The sequence below is a fragment of the Nematolebias whitei genome, chromosome 17 (assembly GCF_014905685.2).
Source record: "Nematolebias whitei isolate Nwh7 chromosome 17, NemWhi1, whole genome shotgun sequence".
NCBI lineage: Eukaryota > Metazoa > Chordata > Actinopteri > Cyprinodontiformes > Rivulidae > Nematolebias > Nematolebias whitei.
Genome location: NC_056514.1, coordinates 38,678,137 through 38,699,122, shown reverse-complemented (window position 1 = coordinate 38,699,122; position 20,986 = coordinate 38,678,137). Strand labels below are relative to the sequence as shown.

The following is a 20,986-nucleotide window of genomic DNA, read 5'->3' as shown; positions in this document are numbered from 1 at the left end:
ACGGTTGTGTCCGGGACTCACGGTGATCCCGTACTGTTTGCAGGCGGCGTAGTAGCGCTCCCTCAGCTCTGAGGCTGAACGCTGACACTCCACCTCCCGCCTGCTGAGCTCCTGCTGCAGCTGCTGAGCTTTGGCGAGCTGCTTCCTCAGAGCCGGACCTTCGTAGCTCACGTTACGAGTCAGCAAGCTGGCCACCTCCGCTGGGACGAACGAGCACAGGTTTTATTACGTAAGACGTCTAGAAACACCTTTTATACATCGTGTCCGCCGCTGCAGAAAATCATCACTTTGTGTTTTCTTAAAATCAGCTTTATGCACAGACAAGAACGACCGCGGTGATGCACTCACCCAAATACACGTTATCTGCTTCATAGAGCGACACGATCTCCTGCCAGTCCTGCGAGAACAAAAACACACCGAAGCTGCGAGTCCTGACGGATTAACAGGACGAACGGCAATTTGTTTGAATCCGTTTACCTTCATTCTCTGAGAAGAATATCTGCCGAAGATGTTCTTGGATGACGCCTCGGTTCTTTTCAGAACCTCCACAATCCGCAGGCAGTGAAAGTAGTGAATGTCTGAGCGGAGACACAAAACAACAACAGAGCAAGTGAGAAAAACGTACACGCAGCCATCAAAGAGATGGACTTCTATAATTTACAAGAAAGGCTCCGTCTCGTCTAAGAGCTTCATGAATTAAAAAAAAAAAAAGTTATTAAAAATGTATTCAATTGAAAAGCTAAACATCTGCATTACTGAACATAAAATCCTGAAAAAAAGAGCAGTAGTTATAAAATATTTACATTTTTCTAAGAGCTTGAACCTGCAGTGCAGTTCTGACTGAAAGTCTTTACTTGTTATCGAATGTTTTAGACGTTCAGATAAAAGCAAGAAGAGAATGTTTCTACTTTAAAACGACCACATCTCGCCTCCTCACTTGTTCCACATTTCTCTGAACTCTCATCTGCTCCGTGAAACAACTGTGGCGGTAGAAGCAGAGAGAGTCCAGCCCAGATCTCTGGTTGATCATGAGGAACCTACAGGAGCCGGAGAGAAGCTGCTTGATCTCCTCGTTTTCTGGCATGTCCTGAATGGCCGCGTTGATCTTCTCTCTGACCGTTTTAATGGCGCTTTGCCATTTTATGTTACAGTGACGTCGATCCAGCAGCCAGTCTGCAAACACACACACACACACACGTCTCGACTTAAATGTAAAAATGTGGAAATATTTGATTAATTTGTCACAGCGGCAGTTGAACATGGCGCTAACGTCTCGCTCTGCCTTTCATTTCTTTAGATTTTCTTCTAACGAAGCCCGAGTTTCTTTCTGAAGTCGTCTTGATCAGAACTTCTTCAAACAATCTGTTACACTTTCACTGATTTTCACCCGTTTTCTGTCCAGTTTCTAATCATTTTGTTTGTTAAAGCACTTGGCATGTTTGCTGCCTTTCTGTGCCGTCAAACTCCGTAGATGCATTTAAAATATAAAACAATCTAGTCTTTACCTTTTTCATAACAGAATGATTATTTATTAGTTCTACTGAATTAAAAAAAAAAACATGGTTCCCACGTTCTTCTTGTTTTAAAATTCCTGACTTCTCAAGATTCAAATTTCTAGATTTTTTTTAAACAATTTTTTGCCACTTTTACTTTCCTTTATTAAACCAGGCAAATCCCAGGGGCCAGAAGGCCACCTAACATGCATGTTTTTTAACACCCAAACAAACATTTATTATAACTAAAATCAAAAGCTGGATTTTTTTACTTTAAGGACTTAAACTATATGGTTTAGGTGTTTTTAACACAACATGAGGCTAATTTTGTGAATCTTTGTTCCGATTCAGAGTAAAATAAAACAAAATTCAGTGCATTCTTTAAGACTTTGACTCGTGTCAAAGCAGAGAAACGCCTACATTGAGATGACAGATCTCTTTTGCAAGGAAGGTCTGGACCTGACATGCATGTTTGTCGACTGTGGGAGGAAACTGGACTACCCCCCAAAAAACTTGCAAACCTGAGAACATGCAAACTCCACACAGAAAGACCCAGGTCCAAACTGGGGATTGAACCCAGGACCTGTGAGACAACAGCGCCAACCACTAAACCATCGGACTGCACAAAACGTGCAGGACTGTGGCCCTCGAGAACCAGGATAGGGCACCACTGCTTTAAAGAGAACTTTTCGCTCACTTGGTCAACAAAATATTCAACATATGGCAAATAATTTGCATTTTTATACGACTTGTTAGGCTGATTGTGTTTGACGTGGTGTTTTACAATGAAAACAACAACTATGACGGTTCAAACAGTTTATGTCATCCCTTGTTTCTTTAGATTTTCCCAAATCAGTTTTTATACGAAAATAATCGAATAACAAAATTGGAGCTGGTTTAAAACTTTGGCACGTTTATCTGTTTTATGCATAGAGAAAGGGAAAAGCAGATGTTTTTATGATTTATTTTTTTAATTTTCCTATACTTATTAATGATCTGCAAATAATTAGCAACAAAAACTGGACTGAAAAGACTAATAACATTCAATTTAATAAAATATTATTTAATAGGACTCCAGATAGCTAATGCTCAAGACAACTAGAAGATTACAAGAACGTCAGGCTCCTCAAATAAGTAATATAAGAGTAATAAATAAGATTTTACACAGTTATTTGTGCTTTCGCTCACCTAAAAGTTTGCTGATCTGTATGTCGATGGGAAGATTCTGAATATTCTGCTGAAAAGACAAAAAAAAAAATCATTATTTTCACTTCGTTCCTTTGTTTGAGAATCATAAAACAAAGAACAATTTTAACAGCTTATTAGAAAATAAAGTGAGATCTAAAAATCTGTTCCAACATCGAACTTTGAGTCGGTGACAGCTAGCTGCGTTAGCTTCCAGGCTAATGATTATCAGCGAGTGCTTTTAGCTCACCTCCATTATCCCTCCGCTCTTTAAAACCCGAGTACGCTGCCAATGTTTCACCGTTTCATCGATTTTAAATAGTTATTTTCAGATATTTCCTCTGGCACCATCAGGATTTCGCTGTTTATGACACGTTGGGAGATTCTTAACAAATCAAATAGAGCGATGTTAGCTCAGCCTAAAGAATTGACCAATCACGTTTGAGTTTACTAAACGCCGCAGCTGATTGGTTAACGTCTACGGCCGCTTTCCTGCAGTAACTAAAAGTGGCCGCTAGAGGGAAACATTTAGCTGTTTACGCTTTAGCATGTTATGAAAATATTTATTTAATAATTAAGTATATTGGGATGTTAATTATACATTTTTAGCATTAATGCTTTATCAACTTACAAGTGTCAGTATCAGTCAACCTTTATTTATACAGGTAAATCCCATTGAGCCTCGAGGACTCATTTACAAGAGAGACCTGATTTAACAAAGAAATGGACAACAGCAACAACAATAAACAGTTAAAAAAAGCATACTACAGTTTAATTATTATTATTATTTTTTTTAACAAATAGGATGGCTAAAAGGAAAAGGTAACAAAAAAATAAATAAAAAAAAGCTAGATTCCAAGACAAATGTAGAAAACTAAAAACAGGATATATGTATTATTAATTGTTCATAAACCTTCCAGCACTGTGATCAGTTCTTTGATTCGTGTTCTAAATTAACTATTGTTTCCTGTTCGTACTGTTATGATTGATTTGCTCATTTATTTATTTACTCATTGCAAATAAAGGAACACTTAAAAAATGTTGAACTTTAGAGTGAAACACTGTACGATTGTGCGATTAAAAACTGCTTTAAACCTCAAGACAAAGCGCACAAACTAGAGTTTATTAACAGATGTCAAAGAGAAGATGCTTGAGGTTCATACATTTTGCAATTGAATGAAAGTCAAAGTAAAAAATAGAAACTACAGATACTATTTTTATTTGTTGAATAAAAGTGTTTATTTTACCACAACTTTTTCAGGCATCTTGTGAATTAAACGTGAAACAGAAATGTTTTAATCCCTGCAGCAGTGACTGGGAGTCTCAGACATGTGGCCTATACTGTATTCAGATCATTTGAATGTCGTGCAAAGTGCACATTCATTGTCTGTGGTTTTACACAAAGCCATGCAAAACAGCTCCAAATTCCTCTCAGCCTCACGTTCCACCTCAGCCGCTCAGAAACTGGACACTTCAGGCCCAAACGCAGCCTCATTCTGCAAGAAAACTCCCCATTAAAAGAAAACCATGTTCACACATTTGAAGTGAGACCAATAAAGATTCTGTTTGTCGTTTGATGCGAGTTATCTGCTCTGAACCAAGGGCTGCACCGCCTCAGCTGGGCGGGCGGTAAGGTGTGTGTTTGAGAAGGGTGTGTGTGCAGAGGTGGAGGACAGAGAGAGATGCTGCACCTGTGCTCGATCACCTGAGTGGAGACGGAGGAAGAGCAAAGGAGAAGGAGCATGGTGGGACACTTTCACATCTGACAGAAACTTCTTCAGGCAGATCGTCAAACCTGAGGTGAGAAAATATTAAAAAAGAACACGTCTTTAAAGACGACCCCGTTTTGTGCCACGAAATGAAACTTGTTCAGCTCGACTGAAGTGGTTTCAGTCAAGAATCTTATCAGGATTTTAAGCCATCACCCCAAAAAAGGTTAAAATATAAAACAATGGATGGGACCAGTTTTTAAAAAAATTATTATTTTATAACATTTTATAACACAAAAAACTGAATAAGTACGAAAAATTAAGCAGTTTGCCAAAAAAATATATTTTTTCTAATATTTTTAAACATCTATCCACAGTTTATTGTAGCAACATGCAAATTTTAGAGCAAACTTTTTACCCCAAAATAAACAAAAGTGTTGTAAACAAGTTAATTAATAAGAAAGATTAAACTCATAATTTACTAATAGGCTTTTTAGGTTTTGCAATAATAATGGTAAAAGAATCCTCATGGGAATAATAATTTTTTATTTTTTTTTATTTCTGAGGGCCTCAAATGTGTGTTTTTATGCCCCACAGGGGGCCCCGACCCCAGCTTTTGGGAACCACAGTTTTTGAGCGTTTTTGCATCAATATTTGAATAATGCGTGCAGCTATATTTAAAGGAAACGTGCCAAAAATCTAATAGATTCATATTAAGAAATGAAATGATCACTTTATGGTAAATTAAAAGAAACTTTTGTGGAGTTTTTGGTTCAAAATGAATAATTTAAACTTTAAGAAGCAGCTTTTTTTTTTACAGTTTTCAAATGCTAAATACAGCTCAGAGCAGGAATCAACCTTTTGAAAGCAGTTTTTGTGACTGTTGTTCTTATTGTCAGTGAAAGTAAACCTGACCTCATTCTGGATTATCACGGGATTTGCCATAAAGGTGATAATCTGATGGACTTTGCTGCCATTAAAAGAAAAAAACAAAACCACCTTCTTTTGATAATGCTAGCAAAGCCCATATAAAAACAAACAATACCCAGAATTACAAACACTTGGAGTTACGTAAGAGAGCGTTATTAAAAAGGCCAGACAAAGAAAACGCCTCCGTCAACTCCCTCAGCGTTTCTGTTCCGGGTCAGCCGTCCCAGGAGTGGAAACCCGAGTGTGCAGAACCTCCTGCTGCAGCTCGGCCCGCCACACTTCTGAAAACGACGTTTGGCAGCTCGGCGAGACGTTCCCGCCCGGCTGGCTCGGCCCGCAGAGCGCCTGGTAACTTATTAAAACCAGCGGCCTCCTTTGTGTCAACAGGACATTTTGTCTCAGAGGTCAAGTCGAAGTCAAACACGGAGCGATAAAAACAGAACGTGCGTTTTCCACGGCGCTCGGCTGGAACATGAAGGTGCAGCTTTCTGCAGAAACTTTCTGACGGAACGTCAACAACAACAAAAAAAAGTCCACTTTGAACGTGAAGTCTGGAGGAAATAAACGTACAAATGTAGCTGCTTCAAACTGCTGCAGAGCGTCTTGAAACAGTTTGACATGAAGGAATGCATATCGCCCGCCACCTTTCGTAACAAAGCTGTGGCTCGGGGTACGTGTTGGGGATGACTCTCAGCTACTACCACTCCAAATCATTGCTCGTTATCTGTAAACCTGACTGAGCAAGCACCGTTTGGATCATTCATATGTTCACACTCTGAATGGTTCATTAAAATCCACCCAGTTGTTCATGAGATATTTTGCTAACAGAGTGCTGATTCCAACAGTTTACTTTTAAGGAACGAGTCGTGAAAACAGCAGCCCTCAGAGTATTTGTTGTGAAACACCCTCAGCTACTACCACACCAAATTTCAGGCCAAACTGTAAAACTGGCTGAATTATTGCTATTTTGATGTTTTTGAAGTTCGCTTGGCTATGGCGGCCATCTTGAATCAGGTTGACTTGAAAAGGTAATCAGTCGTAGATCTCAAGTGATTTATTCCTGAAGGTTTCATGAAAATGTGTCCAGCGGTTCATGAGTTATTTTGCTAACAGACAAGCTTTAGCCCATAAAGTGTACTTTTTAAGGGCTGAATGAGAAGCTCCGAATGCACCGGATCAGAACTCTTTGTACTTCATGGTCCAGGTGCTGAGGTCACATGACCCAGATGAGAGTTTCTGCAGGAGTGTGTATTTGCATGGGTGCCTTGTGATAAAAGTGACCGCACCAAAGGCAGACGCTGCACGCCGCTCCGCTTCCTGCAGGCCTCATAAAAGACACTTTGTTGCGTTTCTGAACTCGTAAAGGTCCGACGACGAGCCGCAGCGAGCCCAGAGCAGCTCCGTGTGGGATCAGTTCCCGCTTTGTGTTCAGGACAAAAGAAAACCTCAGCAGGCCTCGCTCAGCCTCACAACCGGAGAGTCCGGTAGTTTTATGACGAATGGACCGTCATTTACGGGTTCATAAGAAGAAATCTGAATGTTTCCAACGGTCGTTCTTCTGAAATGTTCTTAATTAAAATGTAAATATTTTTGCACTTATAATTTAGGATGTTTCCCTTTACATGGTGTTATTAAAAACATAAGTCAAAATTTCAGTTTATCAAAACAACGGTGGGATTATAAAACGTGATCAGTGAAGGTTAAATTAACAGGAAAAATTAAAAATTTGTGAAACTCAGCAAGTTATTTTGATTTATGAGCAGCCGAAGGGCTCAGAACATCAGCTACAAGTAGCTAAAAGTTGCAAAATACCAGAACAAAAGCTAAAACTAGCCAAACAAAAGCTGAAAGCTAAATATATCATAAGTGGCTGAAAGCTAAAACTAAAAAATCTATAGCTGAAAATTAAATTGATCAGAAAAAATTACTAAAAGCTAGAACTAGCAAAACAATAGCTGAAAGCTAAAAATATCAGAACAGCTTAAAAGCTAAAACTCGCAAAACAATAGCTAAAATCTAAAATATCAGAAAAGTAGCTAATAGCTAAAACAAGCAGATCAGTAGCTGAATGCTACAAATATCAGAACAGTAAATGAAAGCTTAAAATATCAAAACAGCAGCTGAAAGCGAAAACTAACTAAACTATAGCTGAAAATTAAATTGATCAGGAAAAATTACTGAATGCTAAAACTAGCAAAGTAGCTGAAAGATAAAAATAATAAAGTAGCTAAAGCTAAAACAAGGAGAACAATAGCTGCAATTCTAAAATATCAGAAAAGTAGCTATAAGCTAAAACTAGCAGAACAATAGTTAAGTCTAAAATATCAAAACCGTAAGTGAATACTTAAACTAGCAGAACAATAGCTGACAATGAGAACAGCTGAAAGCTAAAAATATAGCAAACATATGATAAAAAACCAAAAAAAATCAAAACAGTAGCTGAAAGCTATGAATAGTAACACAATAATTGTAAGCTAAACATATTAATCAGTAGAAAGCTAATAGCTAAACGCTAAAAGATGTCAAAACAATAGTAGAAAGCTAAACATATCGGAATGGTAGGTGAAAGCTAAAACTAGCAAACAGCTAACAGATAAAATGATCAGAACAGTAGCTGAAAGCTTAAAACAACAGAATAGTGAGAAGTTAAAATGAGAAAAACTGCAGCTAAAAGCTAAAATTAGCAAGCTAGTAGCTAAAGGCTAAAAATGCTAATGCAGATTTTAAAAAGTATGCTGTTTAAGGATTTGAAAATGTGTCGTCACATGAGAAAACGATAAGTAAAACAATTCAATAAGTATAAAAGCTGCAGAAACCATATATTTTGCTAATGGACAAACAAGCGGGCCTTCGTGTATTTTAGCTGTTGCTGTGAAGTTCCCATGATGCAGTTCAGTTTGTGTTTCCTTGAGCCATCATGTGTTTGAAAGTCACGGTTCAGAAAACTTCCCTCTTCTAATTTAAAAACCTCGTTCTTCCTTCGTGAGCTTCATCGTCAGCCGAAGCACGAAGTGTTGAAACGTTTTGCTGGTTTCAGGAATGTGGGTCGAGCTGGACCGCCGTCAAACATTATCCAAGAACAGACACGAAAGAAGGAAACCTCCACATCAGCTGAATAATTTCTCCCCTGCTGATGATAAACTGGGTTAGATTGCAAATAAATAATCCATAAACTAAGACGCAAAACTCAATAACCTCTGTTTACAGTGAAGCCAACTTTAACTCAATTAATCAATTATCTTCAAATTGTTTGTTTTTAGATTAAAATAGATTTAAACTTTTAAAGTTCAAAATGTAAAATATTTTGAACAATCTGTTGAAAAGTTGAGAAATCCAGAATAACATCTCACCTGCAGCCTGAGCTTAAAGAAATAAAGTTTAAAACAGGAAATGACATCACAGTCGATTTATCCGAGCTCCAGATAAAAACTGGCAGGATTTGCTCAGAAACCAGACCAGCTAAGTATTAATGCTCAGAACATGTGTTGTGGATGACTCTCAGCTACCGGCACTGAATTTTAGCCCAATATCTGCAACATTAACTGAAGTAGGGTGATTTTTGTGCAGGTTAGAATCAAGTAGCTGTGGCAGCCATCTTGAATCAGCTTGACTTCAAAGGTTAATCAGCTGTAGATGTTTATCCAATCATTATTTTCGGATAGGTTTTTTTTTTTTTTTTTTATCTCTGCAGCGGTTCACGAGATATTTTGCTAACAGACAAACAAGTGCAGGCAAGAAAAACATTATGGCCTTTTGGCAACAGGCAAATTGTTAAACACAGAAAATGCAACATCAGCCGAAACGCCTCCACTGACCTTTCCACGTTCTGTAAAAAAAAAAAAAAAAAAACAAAGAAGCAGTTTGTTTTTAATAACTTATCAAAACTTATCGCATCAGACGCTTTATTGGACCTTTGTGCTCCGAACCTGGAATCCGTCACCATCAAACTGCTGCATCAACATCGCCATAAAGACAATAATATATATATATATATATATATATATATATATATATATATATATATATATATATTTAGTTAAACTTGTGGCGAATAAACAAATAAACAAGCTGCTGCAGAGGAAAAGGAGAACATGTTGGATGAGTGAAAGGAAGTGGACGTTTTGTTTGTTAAAAGTTAATGGAATTATGTAGAACATTTTTCCAAACGCTGCACCATAAAGCTGTTTATGATCCACCAGCTCAGATTTCTAAGTTAATAATTGTTTCGTGGGGAAGTTGTTTGTTTTAGCAGTAATGGTTACCGGGCAGTGGAGGCTTTTGTTTCTGTATTCATAAGAAAGCAGCCGAAAACAAACAGTCCCTGCAGCACGAGCTCATCTTCGCCCTTACAAAAGTCTCCCTGCTCAGAGCTGAAACTGCAGCTCCGCCAGTTTCATATCAAATCACACGGCAGCATGGGCGAGACACAAGATCCAGTTCAGGTGATCATTAATTTATCAGCTGAAAGCAGAGGGCCGAGTTTGCTCCTCGTCACAGAGGAGTAAGAGGAGAAGGAGGGCAACGATGGCTCCTCTTTCGAAGTACGAGTCTGCAGAGTAGAAAGAGAACCAAGGCTGTTGTTTGTACGTTCAAAATGATCAAAGAAAGGATGACGGTGTCTTTGTGAAACCATGTTCCCACTCCTTTTAGCTAAAACTACGATTTATGATTATATATTTTTAAATGGCTCATTTTAAATGTTCACTTTAAAAAAATGACAATTGTATTGCGATGCTTTTGAAAGTCAGTTCAGTTTCTGAGCCCTGTAGCTTTTGATTTATCCATTTATAAATCTTTTAATAACGGCGTTCCGCAAGGATCGACACATGGCCCACTGCTTTTTAGTTAACTTTTTGGCTGTAATTTTAACCAACTCAGTACCTACATTTTAGAGCTGATTTTATTTCATTTTCTGTTCCTAGTTTTGCTCAGAGTTTGAGAATGTCCAATTTATCTGGTTAAATTGCACATTTAAAAGCCTATGGCCATAGATGAAATAATGTAAACTGCTCACCGCCTTTCTCCCCAGATCATTATGTTAAGAAATGACAAAGTTGTAGACAATTTGATCAAACTTTGACAATAACATGCACAGTTACAAGATATCCCACTCAGAGTATGCATCTTTTAATAACGGCGTTCCACAGGGATCAACACATGGCCCACTGCTTTTTAGTTCATTTTTTTAGGTAATTTTAACTGACTCAGTGCCTACATTTTAGACCTGATTTTATTTTATTTTCTTCTGCTGTTTTTTTTCAAACAGCATTTGAGAATGTCCAAGTGTTCTGGTCACACATTTAAAAGCTGATGGGGAAAAAAAGCTTTTTAAAAAGCATTGATGAAATAATACAAACCACCTTCCTTCCCAGATCTTATGTTAAGAAATGACAAAGTTGTAGACAATCTGGTCAAATTTTGAAAACAACATGCAGCCATAAGATGTCCCACTTAGAATATGCATCTTTTAATAACGGCGTTCCACAGGGATTGACACATGGCCCACTGCTTTTTAGTTAATTTTGGAGGTAATTTTAACCAACTCAACGTCTACATTTTAATGCCCATTTTTTTTCTTTTGATTTACTGGTTTTGCTTTTAGGATGATCAAGTGTTCACAAATTTTCTGGATAAATTTTGGACAATTTGGTCAACCATTGAAAATCACAAGATGTCATGTTCAAAGTTTGCGTGGTGGATGACTCTCAGCTACTACCACATCAAATTTCAGCTCAGCGTTTGTAAACTTGACTGATTACACCACCTTTTTGCACATATCTATGAGTTGTGGTGACCATCTTAAAGCAGACTTCAAAAGTTAATCAGTTGTAGATGTACATCCGATGAGTACTTTCTGGAACTTTCATTTTGCTTGACATGCTAAATCTGAAGGCTAAAGTTTGGAGCAACTATCTTGAACAGCGACTATCACGAGAAGTATGCATTGTGAATGACGCTCAGCTACTACCACACCAAATCCTAGAGAAATATCTACAAAGCTGACTGAATTATATCAATTTTTGCGTCTTCTAGGGTGAACTGGCTGTTGCAGCCATTTTGACTTGGGCTCTCTCATAAAACTATTCAGTTGTAACGCTACATCAAACGATTATTTCCTAAAAGTTTAATTGAACTCTGCCAATTGGTTCATGAGCTATTCTGCTAACAGATAGAATTGATTCCATTAGAAATAGAAAGTTATTGCTCAAATTAAGTGTCTGAAATCAGTCTCAGCTACTACCATACCAAACTGTAGGTCAAAACATGCATAATGGACAGAGTTATAGCCATTTATGTGTTTGTTAAGGTCAGTTGGTTTTTGCGTCCATCTTGAAATGAATTGGCTCCAAATGTTAATCAGTTGTAGATGTACTTCGAGTCATTCAATATCTGAGAAGTTCATTAAAATTTATGCAATGGTTCATAAGATATTGTGCTAACAGACGGCCAAACATACGCACGCATTGACAGATACAAAAGCTTCCAACTAAAACAATAAAAAAAAAAACACTTAAAGGATAAGCCCATTAAAGACCATAGAAAACTGAAAGCAACACACTTGGAAAATATAAAATTCTGAACAAAATACAAGGAAATAAAAAGCGTAGACAATGTTTATTTAAAAAAAAAAAATTGGCTTGAGATAATTAAATTATATAGAAAAACAAGTTAAACATAAGCCATTAATAAAACAAATTAAGGTGTATGTGAACTGAGGAGAAGCAGATGTGGACTGCAGATGATCCGGGCGAGGAGACGTTAGTTTGGGTCGGTGAAACGGAAAGACGGGTGAATAAAAGCAGCACATTTCCTGTCGGGATGATACGAAGCTGCACGTCAGGAGGAGATGGCAGTCATTACCTCCTCGGGAAATGACCAGCTGCACATTTTCTCACACCATCAACGCAAAATGGTTCGCTGATGATGAGGTCATTTGTCAGGAGAGGGGGAAAAAAGAAACATTACAACTTTTCTTCAAGTAACTCCAAATCAGCTGTGAATGCTCCACAGGCTCAGGTGGTTTAAATCCAAGGTCCATAAGTTGGTTCAAGACATGTGGTCAGTGTGTGAAAATAGAAGTTTATCCTTATGGACTGGAGGTTAAAAATATTAGAAGTCTTTGCTGCTGCCTTTGAGTCATTTTGACCCAAAGGCAGCAGGAGGGTTGTCAGTTCATGGCAGCGCAGTGGTTCCCAAACTCTCCCCAACAGTGTCAGAGACTTTAAAACAGAGACTCTAGGAAAACTGAGCCGTCCAAAATGAATTACCATAAATAGTAGAAACGCTGCACCTCCTGAAATTATGTAAATACCGTACTTTTCGACCTATAAGTCACAGTTTTTTTGCATAATTTACAGGCCATGTGACTTATACTTATACGGATTTTTTCCTCATGTTTATAAACCAGTTTTTGGCTGAGATATGACTGTTTACATTCATTCTGACTGAAAATATTGAACACTACCATTTTCAGCCACTAGATGGCACACGAGTAGTATGGGATCATGTAATAGGTAAAAGTGGCTATTAATGACACAATCTGCCACCTAATTTGACCACTGAAGTGCATTTATTAAGTAAAAGTTAGACTGAGATACGTCTTTACTATAAAGTCGAGCAAACAAATAATTGTTTAAGTGCTAACCTTGTTAAATTCTTGTTAAAATCCTCCCGTGGCCGCCATTTGGCAGCCAGTTGATTTTTGGCACAACATTTCCAGGTCGTCAGCAGTGATGCACAACAAACGCGACGCGTCAACGGTGACATATAATAGACGTGATTTATACGGCAAAGCGGCATATTTATGTATTTTTCCACTTTATTAGACGTATTTGGACTGAGGCGACTTATAGGGTGGTGCGTCGTCAGAAAATACGGTACTAGAAAGGTGTGCCACCTGACATAAATGACCATAAATGATAGAAAGGCTACGTCTCATGAAATGAATTACCGTAAATATTAAAATAGCTGAACTTGCTGATATGAAATGGAGAAATTACTAGAATAATGTGCAGAATAAAACGAATTGGTGCTAGTATAGAATTGCTGTGCCACCTGAAACAAATGACTAAATGTTCAAAAAGCTGCACCACCTAAAATGAATTTACTTAAAGGCTACATCATCTATGATGAATCTGTAAAGTGTATTAAAGTGATGCTTCTTAAAGTCGTCAAATTATAGCCATTTTTGTGACAAGGGTGATTATTTGTGGCAGCCATCTTAAATCAGGTTGATAAAACACCAAGTTTTAGCACATAAGTAGAGTAACTAAATTAAAGCACTTTGATAACAGTCTATCTGTTTTAAATTGTGCTCTATAAATAAATATGACTTGACTTGTTTGTTTTCAAAGTCCTATCTTCAACTCCTTCCCTTTTACGTAGACGTATCGTGTCAGTGTTGGGTGTTACCTGCAGTTTGAAACGTTTGCCGTTTGATTTTCAGGTCCGTCCTCCAGTCCCTCTGTCGGTGCCATCATGGCGGACTCAAGCTGGTGGAAGCTGACCTTCTCACGCAAGAAGAAATCTGAGCCCAAAGTTCTGTACGAGATCCCAGCGGAGCACGGCAGCAACAACAAGGAGCAACCGAACCCTCCCGCAGACAACAAGGACAGCCAGTTCAACGCCAAGCTGGAGAAGATCGTGGACAAGTCCGCCACCAAGGGACGCCACGTCAAGGTCTCCCACTCCGGTCGCTTCAAGGAGAAGAAGAAGGTCCGAGCCACGCTGGCCGAGAACCCGAGTCTGTTCGCGGAGCACCACCAGAGCAACGAGAACCATAAAAAGAAGGCTGACATTTAGTGGATTGGAAACGTGTCATAAACCACCTAGACACCCTTTGAAAGGAGTTCAGAAACGCCCGGGCAGATACTGTAACCAACCGATTCCACACACCGGATCAGAAAACCAATCTTTAGATGATCTCCGATCACTTCTGGAGGCAACTTCCTTCAGATTTTAAGGAGATAAATCCATAAACCAAACGTCTGTCAGCTTCCTGCTCCCTGTGGGGTTTCACACCCATCAGCCACTTCATTAGATGCACCTCGCTGGTACCGGGCCGGACCCTCGCACGCCTCCAGAACTGCCGTCCTTCAGGGCATAGATTCAACAAGACGTTGGAGACGTTCCCCAGAGATCTGGGCCCATACGCCATGATGTGAATCTCCTGGACCAAGACATCCTGAAGGTAGACTGGACTGAGATCTGGTGACTCTGAAGGCCACTGGAGTTCACTCAACAAAGACTCAATGGTTTTCCGACCTCTTATTCCCCAGTTTCTGTTCCCAACTGGGAGGAGTGACACCTGCTGTGGTCTTCTGCTGCTGTAGCCCATCTGCTTCACGGTTGCCGTGCCTTCTGAGATAAATATCTGAATATCTTGGTTGAGCTGCCTTCACCTTCATAACATCTCAGCCCAGTCCGCCCATTCTCCTCTGACATCGAGGCAGTTTTCTCCTTTTTGGATCGTTCTTTGTGAACCCTAAAGATGGCCGTGCATCAAAATCTCAGCAGATCAGCCCTTTCTGAAATACTCAGACCAACAACTTTGTTTTAATCATTTCTTTATTCTCCAAAGTTCCAACAAAGTTTTGTGAAATTTCACTAAAACAGTTACATCTTGTTGAGAGACATACAACTGGCAAATATGTAGCTTTAACTCATCTCAATACCTTCCAGTGGTTCCCAACACTGGTCCTTGAGGAACACCATCCTGCATGTTTTAGTTGTTTTCTTGCTCCAACACACCTGATTCAGTGATTTCATTACTTCCTCGTGTTCTGCAGAAACCTGTAAATCACCCATTTATTAAATTCAGGAGCAGAGAAACAACTAAAACATGCAGCATGGTGTTCCTCAAGGACCAGTGTTGGGAACCCTTGATTTAATGGAATAATTAAGACGACTGTCCAGAAGCTGCAGCGTGAAGAATAACGAGCGATCGCGTTACAAATTGAACTCCGTCACGTTCAAAGCCACTTAATGCAAAGTCTTAAACACCAAACGAAAATAAAAAACTACAAATCTCGAAGCGATGAGCCTGATCCGTGCAATATCTTCTACGTTTATGTTTTATGTGTCCTTAAAATTTAAGTTTGCATGTAAAATTTGCGACTGGATGCCAACTGTCACGTGCGTTTTGCAGCAGATATTTCCACCTAAACGTCTTCTCCGAGACTTTAGTCTGCCATGTTTGTTTACCTACGCAGCCAACCTTGTGCAGGCAACCCCTCCAGGTTTTCAGTGGATTCAGCTTTGTTTACATTAAGTGCAGACCCGCATTAGGAAAAGATTCTCTGGAGGAAACTTTATCAAACGTTTCCCATTTGTTGTAGTTCTGGAGAACCTTTTTTAATGCGATTTCTCACTTTGCAACGAGTTTAAACCCACTTCCTTTCTTGGTCGGCGAGTTGTTTTCAGCACGTAAAGAGGTGCCGCCACGTGATTGGCTGAGCAGCAAACAATCCAACAGGTGAACTTAATAAAGCGGCAGGTGGGTGTAGATTTCAAGAATCAATCGCTGAAGCAGTCATTAAAGTTGAAACTCATCCATTTTTAGTAATATTGTTGAAAATTTGTAAATCGATACAAGATATTTGGAGATTTTCCTTGTTGTTTAGTAAAAATACAATTTAATTTTGTTTTATGACCAAACCCCAAAACAAAAGCTTCTTTTTAAAAGACTGTGCCTGAAACATTGTGGTAAATACATTCAGTGCTCGCTCCGAAAAGGTTAGAAGCCAAACAAAACGGATAAAAGAATAAGAATTTTTCACAGATTTTCTGAAAATTAAAGATTTTTATCGAAGAACGTTCTCACAACTGTTTTAGGGTCGTTGTAAACAAAAAAAAAAACTATTAAAAATGAGGAGTCAGTGGGCAGAATCAGAAGAAATTATTCCCAAATGTTGACGTTAATTCGTAAATAAAAACAATGTTTTTCAGGATAAATTTCTAAATTTACAAGCAAGAAATTTATCTTCTAAAGACAAACTGGTGAAAAAAGTAAAAACTTTTAGAATTAAAGTCCTTAATTGACAAAAAGAGGCATCTGAATATTATTTAAGTTGTAAATTTACAGACAAATCAAACAAAATGAGGTATTTTCTGGCAAATTTAAGATTTTGTCCTGAAATTAATAATTTTTTTCTTCACTCATTTATAACTTTTTCATATCAGAGGATATCATGTTCTTTACTCCTGAATTTAATTAAAAAAGTGACTTTTTAAATTGCAAACAGAAGCTTTTTTAACATAAGCGCACATCCAAGGTTTTATGTAAATATATGACGTTAACGTTTGAGTTTCTGAGATTTTTCTCAGAATTTGGCCCCGCCCACAAGCTCCTTTCCATATTTTACTTACAACGGCCCAAACAATCGTGTGCTTTTTAAAAAAAGTCACTTAACGAATGCTTTAACGCTTTAAAATTTATATTTTTTATTTTGGTAGAAAGCATTTGCTTAAGTTTTTGTTTAAGTGTTTTTATACTAAATAGTTAATGGATAAATAAAGATTTAATTATTGTGAATTTTGATCATGAATTGTAAATGTTTGGGTTTGGATGGCTTCAGGTTGTTTATTTTTTGTGGTATTTACTTTAATAAAGTGAAAAAATGCTGCAACAAGGTAAAAACATTAGCATCTTTAGATAAAAAAAGAAAGTTTCTGCTTTACTCAAACGGATCTTGGTGCCATCATTGTGTCTCTTTTTTTTATAATCAAGGTGATTCACCTGAGCCGCTGTTGGCAGGCTGTCGTCATGGCGACGGTAAACAGACACCGATACCTGACACTGGTGCAGTGCTTCTATATTTCATTTATAAAGCAGAATCCTTAAGGACAGCAGGGATCAAACACATTTGACTTTAGCTCATCTGGACTTCTGCTGACACCTGCTGGGCAAGCGTTCAAAACTAAACTTTATTGTTGTCATGAACAAACAGTGAAACACAAACTCACTATTACAAGACACAGGTCAGCTGACAACGACAGTCTTTAATGTTGTTAAAAGTGTTACAGGAAAATTTAGCTAATAATAAATTAAGACATATAGTAGCCGGACTAATAGAGTGAACGTTCAGCTCTTTCAGGACAATCCTGCTATGACTTGTGGTATTGGCACAACTTTAGCTTTTTGAAATATTTAGCCTTTTCTGCCATTTTTTTTCCCTAGAAAATGAACTGGACTCATTTTACATCCTTCAAATCTTTAGATGTGTTTATAGCCTTTTACTGCTCCTTTCACTTTTTGTTCTGGTTTAGCTTCTTATTGCAAATTTAAACTTTTTTTCAGCTATTTTCAGTTCATTTCAGCTGTTTTGTGCTCCTTTCAACTTCTTTCTGCTAACTACAACATTTTTGCGCTTACTCTAGCTTCTTTCTGTTAATTTCAACTTGTTATGCTCCTTTCAGCTGATTTCTGCAAGTTTCAGTTTGCTTTGCTGTTTCAGCTACTATTTAGCTGTTTTAATGCTAATTTAAGCTTTTCAGCTAATTCCATATTTTTTGGACTCATTTCAACTTTTGCAGCATAATTCAGCAAAATGTGCTCTCTCCACTTCCTTCTGGTAATTTTAGCTTCTAGTTTTAGCTAATTTTCAGCTGTTTTTCTCGCATTTCAGTTTTTTTTAGATAATTTCCATTTTTTTATGCTCATTTCTGCTTCTTTCAGCCTAATTGGGGAAACATGTTCTGTCCGCTTTCTTCTGCTAATTTAAGCTTGTTCTACCTTTTCAGCTAGCTTTTTTAGTTAATTTTAGCTGTTTTCAGATAAATTCCAAGTTTTTCATGGTAATCTTTGTTACTTTCAGCCTTATTAACTTCTTTCTGCTAATTTCAGCTTGTTATGCCCCTTTCAGTTTTTTTTCCTGCCATTTCAGCTATTTTTTAGCTGTTTTTGTGCCAAATTTAACTTTTCAGTTAATTCTACAATTTTTTTTTTTAGCTCATCAGCTCATTCCACTTACTTTTGGTAGTTTAAGAATCTTTCAGCCTTTTCAGCTATTTTTGGTGCTAATTTCAGCTTTGTTAGCCAATTCCCTAATTGTTATGCTCATTTCTGCTTAAACACAACTCAGGCTTGTCCTTCCATTTCAGCTACATGTTTCTACCTAGTTTCAGCAAGTTATTCAGCAATAAGCACTCACATTGCATTTTCGCATGGATTGTGATTTCTCTAGTTACGAATTAATTCTTTATATCAGCTAAACAAATTTAAAATGGATGAAATATGATAAAAGTATTGGTTTCTAGGACTAAATCCTAGTCATAAATTTCTAATTTGTTTTAAAACGGCTGTAAAAATAATATTTCTGTTCATAAAAATATATAAAACTGAAGAACATTAAATTTATGGAGGTTTGGATTTTTAAAATGTATCCTACAGCCTTCTGCAAGAACTGGTTTTATTCGTAATTAATAATTATTTTGGGGGGGGGGGGAAAAACGTACGTACAAATCATATACAGCACTGTGCAAAAGTCTTAAGTCATCCCTCATTTCGTTATATTTTCATTCTAAGCAGCTAGACTGTCTTCTAATCTCAAAATATTCTGGAATATTCAGGAAGTTTTTTTTATTTGCACTTTTGCTGCTTTTGCACCAAGTTTGAGTTTTTCTGCCTTAATATTTTCCAATAAACGTGTCTTTTCTCCAGTTATTTTCACTTTGACTCGAGCATCAGTCGTGCATAAAGGAGCTGTAAAACTCAGCCAGTGCTGCGCTGACAGGGAACCACTCGCAGGAGTTGTTCGGCTGCTGCCCGTACCCAGAGAAGCAGCAACTGTCTGCACTTATTCTGGGGTTAAACTGATCCTTTTCTCACAACTGGACCGTGCGGTTGTGAAACTCAGCTAATTTCACCCTAAAAGATAAATAAAAATGATAATCTGTGAATCATCTGATGAGGATGAGTCGGTCAGAAAACTTCACTTTTCTTGATTTACAGTAAACGGATGAGTTCGAAGACGTTTAACAAACTACCTTTAGATGTTTTTATTTTAAGGTCACATGACGTTCAGGAGGAACCGCCGCCGTCTCGTGGCGGCGCTCACGGAGAGAGTCGCTGGTACGCCCATCCTCCCGCCGCTCCTCTCTGGAACTCGCCGAGCTTCTCTCCGACCTCCTTCTTTGTGAAGACGATGCGGTCGTGAAGCCTGTTGGTCTGACCCTGCCAGAACTCGATGGAGGTCGGTTTGACCAGGTAGCCGCCCCTAAAACCATCGCCGGACGGAAAGAAACGATCAGAAGAGGTTCACAATATTCTATACGTTCATCTCCTTTGTCTCCTGAGAGTTTACGTAGACGGTGTACTGAAGTACGGAAGACTGGAATGGACAAAATTAGGCAAAGATAAAAATATATGTCTTAATAAATTCAATCTAAGAGACAAAGGTTTGATATTTCTATGGAGCACAGACAAGGTTTTAACAAACAGGTCACCTCTGACCTTTGACCTTGAAATCAATAAGGATCATCGGTGTCCAGTTTGACATTTCTGTATCAAAGGATTCTCGATTTAGAGCTGGAACAAGACAATGTCCACAGACAGACGGTGATGGGACATAACATGTCCCGCCTTGGGAGTATAAAAATATCTGCATTAATAAAGGGGGGGGGGGGGGGGATTCATAAAGACGTTTGTTTTTGTTTATGAAGCATTCACTCTGTTGTGATCCATTTTGCTTCTGTACTTTTTTCAGCACATTTCTCGTCCCGCAGTTTTCAGCTGTTTCAACAAATCATAAATCAAAACGTTCAGCTCTTTCAGAACAGTCCTGCTATGGCTTTTGGTGTTGGTGCAACTTTAGCTTGTTGAAATATTTAGCCTTTTCTGCCATTTTTTTCCTCATATAAAATGAATTGAGCTCATTTTCCATCCTTCACATCTTTAGATCTGTTTACAACCTTTAACTGCTCCTTTCACATTTTGTTCTGCTTCAGCTTTTTTCAGTTTCCTTCTGCAAATTTAAACACATTTTCAGCTACTTTCAGCTAATTTCAGCTGTTTGTTCTCCTTTAAGCTTCGTTCTACTAACTAAAACATTATTGTGCTTCTTTAACTTCTTTCTGCTAATTTCAGCTTGTTATGATATTTCAGCTGATTTCTGCAAGTTTCGGCTTTTCTGCTACTATTTAGAAATGTTATGCTAATTGAAGCTTTTTCAGCTAATTCCACATTTTTCACACTCATTTAAAGTTTTTTCAGCCTAATTCAACAGAAATGTGCTCTCTCCACTTCCTTCTTGTAATTTCAGCTTCCTTCTGCCTTTTTAGCTATTTTTCAGCTGTTTTTTGTTGTTGTTAATTTCAGCTTGTTTCAGATAATTTTCGCTTTTTTGTGCTAATTTCTGCTTCTGTCAGTCTAACTGGCCAAACGTGTTCTTTCTGCCTTCTTCTAAGCTTGTTCTACCTTTTCAGCTAACTTGCTAGCGTTTGTAGCTAATTTCAGCCGTTTTCAGATAAATTCAAGATTTAGCGGTAATTTTTGCTACTTTCAGTCTAATTAACTTGTTTCTGCTAATTTCAGCTTATTATGCTCCTTTCATCTTTTTTCTGCTAATTTCAGCTACTATTTAGCGGTTTTGTGATAAATTAGCTTTTTCAGCTAATTCCACATTTTTTTTTAGCTCATTTCAGCTCCTTTCTGCTTTTTCAGCTATTTTT

The 20,986-nt window shown here is 37.9% G+C and overlaps 3 protein-coding genes across 3 annotated transcripts in view; 1 reads left to right on the top strand and 2 right to left on the bottom strand.

The window, feature by feature from the left end:
• The window catches only part of cdk5rap3 (CDK5 regulatory subunit associated protein 3), an 8,175-nt gene extending 5,115 nt beyond the window's left edge, over window positions 1–3,060 (bottom strand). The window contains exons 1-6 of the mRNA XM_037691651.1: window positions 2,929–3,060; window positions 2,682–2,730; window positions 1,042–1,173; window positions 478–578; window positions 349–397; window positions 22–200 (exon numbers count right to left, since the gene is read on the bottom strand). Coding sequence (XP_037547579.1) covers window positions 22–200; window positions 349–397; window positions 478–578; window positions 1,042–1,173; window positions 2,682–2,730; window positions 2,929–2,934 — 516 coding nt within the window. The 5' untranslated portion in view covers window positions 2,935–3,060. The remainder of the gene's footprint in view (window positions 1–21; window positions 201–348; window positions 398–477; window positions 579–1,041; window positions 1,174–2,681; window positions 2,731–2,928) is intronic.
• A 1,273-nt stretch (window positions 3,061–4,333) lies between these two features.
• On the top strand, window positions 4,334–14,503 carry prr15lb (proline rich 15 like b). Its single transcript, XM_037691650.1, has 2 exons — window positions 4,334–4,478; window positions 13,764–14,503. The coding sequence occupies exon 2, from the start codon at window positions 13,796–13,798 to the stop codon at window positions 14,117–14,119; it is 324 nt and encodes a 107-aa protein (XP_037547578.1). The 5' UTR covers window positions 4,334–4,478; window positions 13,764–13,795; the 3' UTR covers window positions 14,120–14,503.
• Window positions 14,504–18,657: 4,154 nt separating this feature from the next.
• The window catches only part of pnpo (pyridoxamine 5'-phosphate oxidase), a 5,533-nt gene continuing 3,204 nt past the window's right edge, over window positions 18,658–20,986 (bottom strand). The window contains exon 7 of the mRNA XM_037691251.1: window positions 18,658–19,533. Coding sequence (XP_037547179.1) covers window positions 19,371–19,533 — 163 coding nt within the window. The 3' untranslated portion in view covers window positions 18,658–19,370. The remainder of the gene's footprint in view (window positions 19,534–20,986) is intronic.